General features: G+C 36.9%; 1 protein-coding gene across 4 annotated transcripts in view; it reads left to right on the top strand.

Moving 5' to 3' along the window:
- Nucleotides 1-12,914, top strand: part of tiam1b (TIAM Rac1 associated GEF 1b) — an 86,085-nt gene that overhangs the window by 28,416 nt on the left and 44,755 nt on the right. For 3 of the 4 annotated variants that reach the window (XM_082179855.1, XM_082179854.1, XM_082179853.1), the window contains 2 exons: nt 8,866-8,951; nt 9,887-10,751. In XM_082179855.1, the coding sequence (XP_082035981.1) occupies nt 9,897-10,751 (855 nt within the window). In that variant the 5' untranslated portion in view covers nt 8,866-8,951; nt 9,887-9,896. Of the gene's footprint in view, nt 1-8,721; nt 8,752-8,865; nt 8,952-9,886; nt 10,752-12,914 lie in introns of those variants that run through there. The other variant, XM_082179856.1, reaches the window with a different exon arrangement.

Genomic DNA, 12,914 nt, shown 5'->3' with positions numbered 1-12,914 from the left:
ATTAGCGTCACTCTGATATAATGTTGATTATTATTTTGCTACTGCATTTAGTTTACATTAATGTCAGTTATGTTTTTAATGTTTACTCAACCAATGGTGTGCGTTTGGAGTGGGACTATCTATCCCCTCGTGTTATTTTAGTATTATTTATTTACTATTATAGTATTTATTTTCATATTTTAGTTTTTTATAAAGGTTTGTTATTTTGTCATTTTTATTATTTTTATTTATATACTTTTTATTTTAAAATCAATTCCAAAATCAATAATAAATTAAATAAAACAAATTAATTTAATTTGAGTTTTAGTAATTGTAGATAATTTATTTAGTATGTTTTAAGTTTGCATCTAATATATATATATATATACAACTATGAATGGACAGTGTTTGTACTTATTGAGCTATTATTTCATAAGGTGGCACTGAAATTATGAATCTCGACTTGTATGGTTAAAACAACACGAATATCACACTGTTTATGGCATTTTTGATACAAACAACTAATTAATCCAAGGTTTGTACAGCACTATTATGGTTCTTATATAGTTACTATATAGTTTTTTGGTAACACTTTAGTTTAGGGTCCAGTTATCGCTATTAACTAATTCCCTATTAGCATGCATATTACTAGGATATTGACTGTTTATTAGTACTTATATATTAATGCCTTATTCTGCATGACAATATTCTACATCTCTTAATCCACCCAACCTAAACTTAACAACTACCTTACGAACTATTAATAAGCAGTAATTAGGCGTTTATTGAGGCAAAAGTCATAGTTAATAGCTAGTTAATAGTGAGAATTGGACCCAAAACTAAAGTGTGACCAGTTTGTTTTCACTTTTTTAGTTTGTTCATCCGAGCAGAAGCATTACAGCCATTATTGCTAGAACAGAAAGAACTAATTTGGTTGTGTCTCAGGTTTTCTGTGTCTGGATATTGAGTCGGCCTGTCACTCGAGGGGATCCTCTGAAAGACCTGTCAATCACTCATCGCACCGCAGTGACCTCCCTGCACAGTTTTGCCAGAGGCACATACTTTAAAATCATAAAATGTTCTTATATTTCTGAACCTCATTACACTGGCTGTTTGTTTTATGTTGCATTCAGTGTCTCTTTCAGGCAGATGGTAAATCTGTGCTGTTTTCATTATCGCTGCAATGCCCCTCCTGGCGTTTCTCAATTAAACCTTTCTATGGCTTCTAAACTAATCCAGCAAGTGAAACAGACACCAAAACAGCATTATAGGCTAATGAAGAATGATAGAAAATTATAGAAATGCCTAAAATTCTTCTATTTGTGATGCAAAATTGGGAACTTGGGAAATTTTGGGGGGGGGAAAACATCAGCAGCTGAAGGCATAGAAACTTACTTGAAGACTTCAGACAGTTTAATAGACACATATTTGGGAGAGCTGAAACTGTGAATGTCCATTTAAACGCACACTCATATTGCTCATTCTGTTCTCCAGGTGCATTGTGGGTAATACCAGAATGGCTTGTTTTCAGACCATCTCCACGCTCTTAAAAACGTCTCGTAAAAGAGGATCACCCCTGGAGCGTGTCACAAAAACATCACGCTTGTCCTGGCTCTTAAATAGCAGTTGTTTCCATTTCAGGTTTTTTCAGGGTTCTACAGGTTGGATATAGTATATATATACACAGTATACTCACATAAAGCAATATATATATTATATATAGAGCAAATTGCAGCTACGTAATTATTTATATCGTTAGAAAATGTAAACTATATTGCAAAACTATGTGTAAAGATGGATTTATATTATATAGAACTTTATCTGCAAACATACAATACACATGTAATGCAATATATACTATATAGCAAATCTCAACTGCATACTATTGTCACTATACTATACTCATACAGCATAAAGTGTATATTATCTGTACTAACTATATTATTGCCCAGCTCTAATCTGCTAAATGCAACTGTAAGGCAAGATATTGAGATATTATTTCTAACATCAGAAAACATATGAATAGCACTATACAAATAAATTTGACTTGACTTAAAGGTGCGGTCTGCATAATTTAGCAAAAAGGTCCATTGTCAATAGCGTAGTAATGCATGAAGCTCTATTGGTCTTGAGCGAATTCTGCATGAGGAAGTTTTTTTGCATCCCAGACAGAAACATAAGCCTCGTTTACACTGCATGTCTTGATGCCCAATTCTGATTTGTTGCCTATATCGGTTTTTTTCGACCGTCCGTTTACACGTTCTTTCAATCGTGACCCATATCCGATTCATGTGTTTACACTTGCCATACTATCTGAAACATCGTGCATGCTTAAAGATGGTTCTTCCACAGATGGATGAATGCGAAATATGCTTGATGCTAGCTTTGCGATATATGCGAAGTTTGCCAAACATCACCATGATTTTGAGGCGGAGGAGGACGAAAAGGGCCATCATCATTGCATCATTGCGCATACACTTCAGTTATTGTGTGCGAGAGAGTTCTCAGGACTGGTGGGAGGGTATTGTGGCGGGCTTTAACGAGGAGCAGTGGGTCCAAAATTTTAGGATGAGCAAGCCAACCTTTGATATGTTGTGTCAACGTGTGTCCACATTCCTCTCCTACGACGACACAACGTTTCGTCTCTTTGCAGACGCGCGTCAGGGTTGCTTTCGTCATTAAACCGCGGAGACGTAGCCTAATGCCTCAGAAAATCCGATCTGCCTGTTTACATGAGTCACATTGGCACAAATCTGATTTATATCTGATTTATTTCCACATATGAGTGAGGCCTGATACCGATATCGAAATATCCGAATGCATGCGTTTTTTTCCTGTTTACATGGTCATAGAACACATCCGATCTGTGTCACATATGAGCAAAAAAGCGGAATTGGGTCACATTTCACTGACAGTGTAAACGAGGCCATAGTGTCGGCCCAGATCCGGCCCACATCTGGTACACATGGATCTGGGCTGTCACTATGTTGCTGTCTGGGATAAAACTCTAGATTGCGGATTCATATTTGAAGGCATGAAATTTGACCCAAGCAAGGGTAAGTTTGACTGCAATCCTCTGGACTAGTCAGATATACAAGATCATCTCTGGGAGTGCTTCATTCAGGTTCATTTTACGCTGTTTATCCATTTTGAATTTGGTGTTGGAGTTGCTGTCTTCAATAATCCAGTGCGCTAGTCATTGTTGTACTTCTATAAAGTGCTGTGAATTAATTACCCAGCACGAACATCAGAAACGGGCCCTCGCTGATTCTCTTGGCAGGAAACATCCCTTCTTTTCCACCCTGCAGCTCCTGATGAATTTTAGGTTTAGTTTCCAGCTGCCTCTCAGCGTTCTCAAGCTCCCACGCCGAGAAACGCACGTCGGGTTGAGCTTTGGGGCAAAAAGCGTCGTTTCTTCCCTAAAGCTGATCGCCTTGACTCTCAGTCGCAGTGGGCAGCTCTGAGACCGCTCTCCTCCTGTCTCGACAGGTCATGGTATGTGTCTAATGTGTGCTCAGGGGACTCTAATAACAAAGGACGGTAAAATACACCTGTCACATTTTTTGGGAGATTTGCAGGTAAACACACGGGTTCCTGGATGGCGTGATGGAGCCCCTGGGCGTGTTTGTTTGCACACCTCTATGGATCGGGATTCGGGATGACAGGCACTCATTCCAGGATGTTTACGGCTGTCGGTTCTCTGCCTGACGTCATGACTGGATTTGATAAACAGCTCTGTCTGATGCCACACTGAGTTTTTGTCTCTGCCAGGGATCAGATCTGCTAAAGCAGGCCTTTATTCACACGCAGAGAGGATATTTCACACCGGAGCTCATCTCAATAACTGTAACTGATAAAACAAACATGCTTTGAATATAAATGAGTGTGCTAGGCTTGCATTCGAGTTTGCTGCTGTCTTCAACTTGTTTTTGGTGGCATGTTAATGAGAAGACCAAGTTAACAAGATTTTGGAAACGCAATAAGGTCCCATTAGTGCATTAACTAATGAGGAGCAATACATTAGTCACAGTATTTATTATTCTTTGATAATGTTAGTTAATAAAAAAACAACTCTTCATTGTTAGTTCATGTTAGGCCAGGTCTATTAAATAATAACAGACAGCTTTTAATAACAAGTAAAATGGTGATAGGTTGAGAATGTTTGATATTTCTCCCCCCGGTGTGAATCAGAGAAGGACCACTGCTGTTATCTAGCTGTTCTTCTCCTCCTCTCTTCTTCAGCATCCATCAGCTCTTCCCTGAACGGGTCATGCCGACTGCTCCCGCTGGAGAGTGTGTGGTTGTGACGTGTCCTCATGGCCTCGTGATATAGAGTGGTTATTTTCCCTGTCGAAGGAGCTTGTGTGTTTTGATTTGTGTTGGTTAAGGAACGACACGGCCATTAGTTACAGCTAAACCGGCTCACGGGATGGTTTATGTCTTTACTTAGAGGAGAGACTATGTCTATCTATCTATCTATCTATCTATCTATCTATCTATCTATCTATCTATCTATCTATCTATCTATCTATCTATCTATCTGTCTGTCTGTCTGTATGTCTATCTGTCTATATATCTATCTATCTATCTATCTATCTATCTATCTATCTATCTGTCTGTCTGTCTGTCTGTATGTCTATCTGTCTATATATCTATCTATCTATCTGTCTGTCTGTCTGTCTGTCTGTATGTCTATCTGTCTATATATCTGTCTGTCTGTCTGTCTGTCTGTATGTCTATCTGTCTATCTATCTATCTATCTATCTATCTATCTATCTATCTATCTATCTATCTATCTATCTATCTATCTATCTGTCTGTCTGTCTGTCTGTCTGTCTGTATGTCTATCTGTCTATATATCTATCTATCTATCTGTCTGTCTGTCTGTCTGTATGTCTATCTGTCTATATATCTATCTATCTATCTATCTATCTATCTGTCTGTCTGTCTGTCTGTCTGTCTGTCTGTCTGTATGTCTATCTGTCTATATATCTATCTATCTGTCTGTATGTCTGTCTGTCTGTCTGTCTGTCTATCTGTCTATATATCTATCTATCTCTCACTTTGTCTCTCTGTCTGTCTGTCTATCTATCTATCTATCTATCTGTCTGTCTATCTGTCTGTATGTATGTCTATCTGTCTATATATCTATATATATCTCACTCTGTCTCTCTGTCTATCTATCTATCTCTCTGTCTGTCTATCTATCTATCTATCTATCTATCTGTCTGTCTGTCTATCTATCTCTCACTCTGTCTCTCTGTCTATCTATCTATCTATCTATCTATCTATCTATCTATATATCTATATATCTGTCTGTCTGTCTGTCTGTATGTCTATCTGTCTATATATCTATCTATCTCTCACTCTGTCTCTCTATCTATCTATCTCTCTGTCTGTCTGTCTATCTCTCTGTCTGTCTGTCTGTCTATCTATCTCTCACTCTGTCTCTCTGTCTGTCTGTCTGTCTGTCTATCTGTCTCTCTGTCTATCTGTCTATCTCTCTCTCTGTCTGTCTGTCTGTCTGTCTGTCTGTCTGTCTATTCTTCTGTCTGTCTGTGTATCTATCTATTTATCTGTCTGTCTGTCTGTCTATCTGTCTATATATCTATCTGTCTGTCAGTCTGTCTATATATATATCTGTCTGTCTGTCTATCTGTCTATATATCTATCTATCTGTCTGTCTGTCTGTCTGTCTATATATCTATCTATCTATCTATCTATCTATCTATCTATCTCTCTGTCTATCTGTCTATCTCTCTCTGTCTGTCTGTCTGTCTGTCTGTCTATTCTTCTGTCTGTCTGTGTATCTATCTATTTATCTGTCTGTCTGTCTGTCTATCTGTCTATATATCTGTCTGTCTGTCTATATATCTATCTGTCTGTCTGTCTGTCTGTCAGTCTGTCTATATATCTATCTATCTATCTATTTATCTATCTGTCTGTCTGTCTATATATATCTATCTATCTATCTATCTATCTGTCTGTCTGTCTGTCCGTCTGTCTATATATCTATCTGTCTGTCTGTCTGTCTGTTTGTCAGTCTGTCTATATATCTATCTATCTATCTATCTATCTATCTGTCTGTCTGTCTGTCTGTCTGTCTGTCTATGTATATATCTGTCTGTCTGTCTATCTGTCTGTCTGTCTATATATATATATATATCTGTCTGTCTGTCTGTCTGTCTGTCTTTCTGTCAGTCTGTCTGTCTATCTATATTTCTATCTATCTGTCTGTCTGTCTCTCTGTCTGTCTATCCATCCATCCATCCCTATATCTTATTATGGATAATGGATTCTCTCTTTTTTAACAGGCAGTAGATTTATCCTGATGGGGAAAGATCGTTTTGTAACTTTTCACATTCATGTATTAATATCCAGTATGGGTCAGATGATGTAGGCAGCTCTTTAAAGCACAGCCTGAGGCCCGTGGGCACATCGAGCTGATGTCCTGAACCCTCATGTTTTTACCCATGAGCACTTGCTCTTCGGTGCCGTAGTGTGAGAATTTTGATCAAGCACTTGGGGTCGTTGCTGGCCCTGTGTTCGAGTGCTTTCTATTTTAGTGTTATCCTGATGGTTTATGCTAGCATGTGCATTACCATCAGTGAAGAGCTGGCCCTGTTTCCACAGAGACACAGGAGATTTTCCCAGTGTTTACGTTTCCGGGAGTTTTGCGCCATCGTGTAACGGGATGGAATTATTCAGACACATTTTATGACTCGCCACAGAAAAGGTCAGCATACCAATGAGACATAGAGACTGTGAGAATGGTACACAGACAGGAGACTTTTTTTTTTTACATTGTACATTTTACATTACATTTTACATCCAGCAAAATATACAAACATCAATAAAACGAGATTACTTTTCTTATAATTACTTTACATGATTCGTTTTAAAAGAATGTGTGTTATATATGTGTATTTTCTCACTCATTTGGGATATTATTTTTTTTAAAATGTTGTTTGTCTTATAAAATGATCTAATTTAACGAATGCATTGATATCATTGCTGGAAAACAATACAAAGCATTATTTTTTTGCAGTGCTACAGGCTAGCTAAAAGTGAGAGAAATGAGGAACGGATGAGACACACACACAAATCAAATACCCGGTTTTGTTTCCGCTTTCCTCACACGTACTCCTGTCAGCTTCCCGGCTCTTTATGTGCCAAACATGAACTCTGCGTCCTAGTCCTGATGCTTTGGTTGGGTTTGCAGTTGAGTTAGCCTTTACTGCCGTCTCTCAGCTCCGCTGCACACAGATCCCAGATCAGCTCTACAAGCGGATCTCTCTCGTTCCTGCCGTCTAAGCACAGAGATTTACTTCTTGAAACTGAAGGCCCTGATATACTCTTTTTCGTTCTTCGCTTAGGGGTAAAAAGAAGTTTGAAAACCTTTAGTGGTATAATAAAGTTAGCGAACGTTACCAACGTGGATATATTTGCACAAGCTCTGCAATTCAAAACTCCAGTCATGTCATGTCACATTTATTTATACACTTTATACAATGTATTGCTTTACAGTATTAAACACTTAAAAACAGTGTCAGTGTCACTTTCAATTAGAATTACAATTTCAGTTTCTATTGTAAAGCAGCTCTTCCGTGTGTTCATGTTTTTACTCACGTCTCATTCAGGTTTGGATCAACTTGAGGTAAATGATGACTGAATTTTCCTTTTTGGGTGAACTATCCCTTAACTTTTGATTGATCTTAAAGGGATATTTCAATTCTGAACGTTTACTCACCCTCATGTTGGTCCAGTTCTGTATGACTCTCTTTCTTCTGCGCAGCACAGTAGCTATTTTGAATAATCTCCGAGCAGAGCTCTTGAAAGTATATTTTGACCAGGGTCCAAAAATGACCAAAGACACACATCATAAAAGTGGTGCATGCATACATCTACTATCCTATACAAACACAAATACTACATCAAAATCACATGATATCTTTGTGTTCGGAATGTTATTAGCTTAAGTTTTGTCATCTCAAATGGAGATTTGCACATTTTCAAACTTGTGACAATCGGTTATGAAACACGAGAAAGTCAATGGTGTTTAATTTCATTGACACTGCAAAGTTTGAAAATGCACATGTGCAAATGAAATTTGTTTAATAACATATCAGCTGTCATATAATAACATATAAATCATGTGTCTGGAGCTGCAATTCTACACTGACCTTGAGCTGGTATTTATTTATGGTTGGTTTTTGCTATGAGGGGATCCAATGAGAAAATTCTGCATGAATAGGCTTTTTACTTCAGAATATTCAGAATAATCATGAAACTAATCTCAGACTTCTTTGTGTTTCTTGCGAATCTAATGCTATCGGATCAGTGTGTGTCGGGAAATTTAGTGCATGTCTCTCTCCACTGCATATTAATGTCTGAGAATGTTTGTTTTTAGTTGAATAATTTTCGAGCATGCTATTCATTAGTGTACTCAGCAGTGTGTGTTAACTGACCTCTCTCTCTTACCGAATGAAAAATGGGTCTTCTGGATTTCATTGTGTTTATATTTCCATTCATGCTGTTGCTTATTAGAAGCAGCAGTAACCGCAGGTTGATATATCTGCGACCACACACACACACACACACACACACACACACACACACACACACAGCCTCTCATGTGGCGGCTCAGAGTGAAGTCCGTCATCTTGTGTTTGTTGAAGCTGTCCAGAGCGCCTGAACATGTGTGGTCTCCAACCACAGCGGCGAACCTCTTCCATCGCTCTTTCGGTTCTAATTCTGTCATATTTCTCGGTGGTTAGTCTAATTTTATCCCACAACAGCGCTTACCCTTGTGCCGCCTCAGAAACTGCTGTGTTCGGATTCTTTTGGATAGCAAATTTATAACTCTCTTCTCTTCTCTTTCTTCAGATTTTGTAAGTCATCCGTAACGGCAGGAGCTGATCTGTATGCAGAGTGAACTCTATCATGACCGTGATGTCACTGCCACACCGTAGGTAATATCTGAAGCAGTCGCGCTGTACCTGTCAGACTCGACTAATGCATGTGTGAAACTCATCTCACTAAGAATGAATTTAAAAATTAAAATTTCAAATTTCATTTTATTTTTGAATATTATATATATAATTCTATAAGTAAAATAAATAGATATGTATATAAACACACATTTTGCTTAATTATTATTGAAAATAATTGTATATATATTATATAGTGTGTGTGTGTGTGTGTGTGTGTGTGTGTGTGTGTGTGTGTGCACGCACATGTATATGTACATTTATGTATATGTGTGTATATAATTTCAATTATATATTTTTTGTATGTGTATGTAAATAATTATTAAAATGGAATTTTATTTTATTATTATGTAAAATGTATATTATATATATATATATATATATATATATATTATAATAAATTATATTATTATATATATATATATATTATTTCAGTAGTAATAAAATATATTTTCAGTAATAAGTTATAAATATATTTACATATATATTTCAATTATAAATAATAATAAGTACATTAAAAGATTTGTTTAAACAGATTTTTTGTTGACTTTTCAGAGACTTTTCAATCCAATCATTGGCCTTATTTATATATATATATATATATATATATATATATATATGTATATATATTAAACATGCTAATAGATTTCATTCATATTTTCATATATTTGAAAGTATTGCTTTTTTTCAAATAATACTTTTAAATTTCACAATGTTTATCTTTAACTTCACATTACCATATTATTCACAATAATGAACCAGGTCATAAGATTAATTTGTAATCAGACTGTACAGTACAATATCCACTCAACTGCTATTAAAATAGTAACATTGAAAAAAGTCTTAATTTCGTTGCATGACCTCTGTGTGTGTGTGTGTGTGTGTGTGTGTGTTTGTTGTTGTTTTGTCTGCTGCAGATCCTGAGCCATGGGTAACGCAGAAAGTCATAGTGGCGGCCATGGTTATTATGGAGCCGGTCAGCGGCACCTCTCCCGAAAGCACATGTCCCGCTCGCTCCGTCTGTCCAGCAAGCAGACGTACTGTTCCCGCCGAACGCCATCCGGAAAGCCGGAGCACCGCAACTCCGAGACCAGCACGCGCTCCAGCAGCACTCCCAGCATCCCTCAGTCCCTCGCCGACCACGGCCTGGAGCCCTTCAACGATTCGGACATGCTCCCCGACTTCAGTGGCCCCATTTGGGTGGACCGTGTGGCCATGAATCTCAGGCCCGTGTCCTTCCACAACCATCCGGCACATTCTCCCACACCGTCCCACACCGGCACCGCTAAACAGGCCTCACAGGACGACGCTAAGCCACCAGAGGACACGACTCTGCACACACGGGACGGCTCCCAAGACGGCTCCAGCTTCAAGAAGAAGCGCTCCAAGTCTGCGGACATGTGGAGGGAGGACTCGCTGGAGGTGTCCTTATCCGACATGAGCCAGGAGCACCTGACCAGCACCGAGGAGATCGGAGACACTCCTGAAGACTGTGAAGCCCGTCAGCAGGAGCTGCTGGACTCAAACCGCGCCAATTCCTTAGACGGGCTCTACGGACCGAAGAGTCCCACTTGCAGGCCAACACATGGACGCTATGCCAAATGGCACAAAGGTGGGACTACAAGCAGAGAAGGGGACGAGGATAAAATGATCTCGCCCTGTGAGGACGATGGCGCCGCTTACACCGCGTATACACTGCCCTGCCGTCGCTCTCACTGTCTGTCAGAGGGACCCACCAATCAGCAAGGAGCCATGCAAGGGAGGCGGGCACAAACCATACAGGTGAGTTTTGCTTGGCTAGCCCCGCCCACAGTGAAATCTGATTGGTCCGATGCTACTCAATGTTATACCCCAAATACGTTCTGATTGGCTGTAATTGTGATGTATCCAGGGTTATTATTGCATACTAAAACTTAAACCGTAAGAAAACATTTGGGTTTAGTTTCGGCAAGACAGCATGTTTTATTTTCATAACTTGTAACTTGATATACTAAAATAACTATATAGACCTATTTTTAAAAAAAAAAAAAAAAAATAACCCTCAACAAAATTACTAAAACTTTAACTAAAATAAATATTAAAAATAGAAACTAATTAAAATTCTACTTATAAAATTGTAAAATAAAAATACAATTATATTTTTGTAATTATTTAGATTTTTTATGTATAATTATTAAACTTATAAATACCATTATATTTTCATAATTAGTATTTTTTTATGTAAAATACTATATTTTTTATAATGTATGGGTACTATTATTTTATCTATATAAAATATAAATACCATTATATGTTATCATTATTTGTTTAATCTAATAAACATACTTGATATAAATACCATTATATTTTTGTCACTTTACACAAACATTTGATTATAAGATATATAATATAATAATTATGTAAGCAATATTGTCCTGTTTAGTCTAATTCACTAAGAGAAAACAATCAAAAACAGAAACTGGAAAAGGTTTCAGATGTTAGTAAAGTGTAGTTTAGTACTTTTGAAACGGTTGCTTCCTTGTAGTTTAATCATTACTAGCTTCTCCAAAACTAATGTAAAGGTGGGTTCTGTTCACACTAACAGCAGTTAAATCAATTGCCATCTCTATGTGACTCTACTGTTTGTTGCTATTTTCTATGTGATCACATGAGCTATCTGTTCTCCTATTGGTCCCCACCGCATCATGTTAGACATTTACATAATGTTGAACTCTGTACAACTTTGAGGATACTTATGTTGTTTCAAATGAGCAAATCTCATTGAACATGAATGGCTTTGTTTGAATGATTAGGGTCATTCAGTGAATGTGAGTGTAATGTTGTGCTAGTGTAGGTGTACAGTAGGGAATTTCACTCTTGCCATGAATGTTCGCTGCGGTTAATCCCCCAGAATCCATCAGAATCTCCTCATGTAGAGAGATTGTACTTATGAATGACTCATTTGTGTGTGAGTTCACACAAACCCCACTATTGTTTCGCATCACACAGTGTTATGATTTCACTTGAAGCTCATAGATAAAGTATGTTTATAAAAAACAAACAATTATAAAAAAAAGAGATGTTTTATATTTTTATTAAAAGAAATATATATATATATATATATATATATATATATATATATATATATAAAAACGTATACAAATATAATGTGATTTATATTTAAAAATTTTATAGATGTAAAAAAATAAAAATAATGCAGTATTTATATTTATTTTTTGTATAGATAAAAAAAAATACTATAAAGATGATAATATTTTGAATATTTATCGATAAAATATTTTTTTTAAACTAATAATTTAAACATTTATTAATGTGTTTATTTTCTATATTTTTTTAAACATAAAAAATCCATAAAATGTTACACATTTTATTGTATTCATATTTTATAAATGTATATATATAAAAAAAAAAATGCCATTATGCTACCATGGTTATTTGGACATCATTTTAAAGGACATTTTATTTGTTTTGTTTTTTGCAGTACCTTGTAAATACCATGATATATCTTAAAGTACCATGGTATTAACATCACTTTACCATAGTACCACCACAGTACGTTCCTTTAGACGCTCTAACTGTCAATCGCTGTGACGTGTGTTGACAGTCGTAGTGCATTGTGGGTAGTGGACTGTCACAGTGTCCATATGGTGCTGGTTGTTTTTTCCTGATGATCCAGATCCTGGAGTCAGACTTCTGTGAGAACAGCTCGCTTCGTTTGTCATGCTAATGAGCTGTAATTGACAAAGGAACGTGATTGAGAGAAAGAGAATGAGAAGGAAAGGTAGAGAGAATTTATTTTGGACTATATTTCTTGCACATATACAGTATGCGTGTGCCGTGTGCATACATATATACTCGAGCGTTTCAGTTACATGTAGGCATTTGCTACAGCAACAAAGAAAAAAGATAAAACCAGGAAATCCCTGTGACTCTCCCTCCCTGTGA

The sequence above is a fragment of the Leuciscus leuciscus genome (genome assembly GCF_965113295.1).
Source record: "Leuciscus leuciscus genome assembly, chromosome: 9".
In the NCBI taxonomy this organism is placed as follows: Eukaryota; Metazoa; Chordata; class Actinopteri; order Cypriniformes; family Leuciscidae; genus Leuciscus; species Leuciscus leuciscus.
Note: the sequence above shows the minus strand (reverse complement) of the source record. Positions and strands in the feature narration are given on the sequence as shown.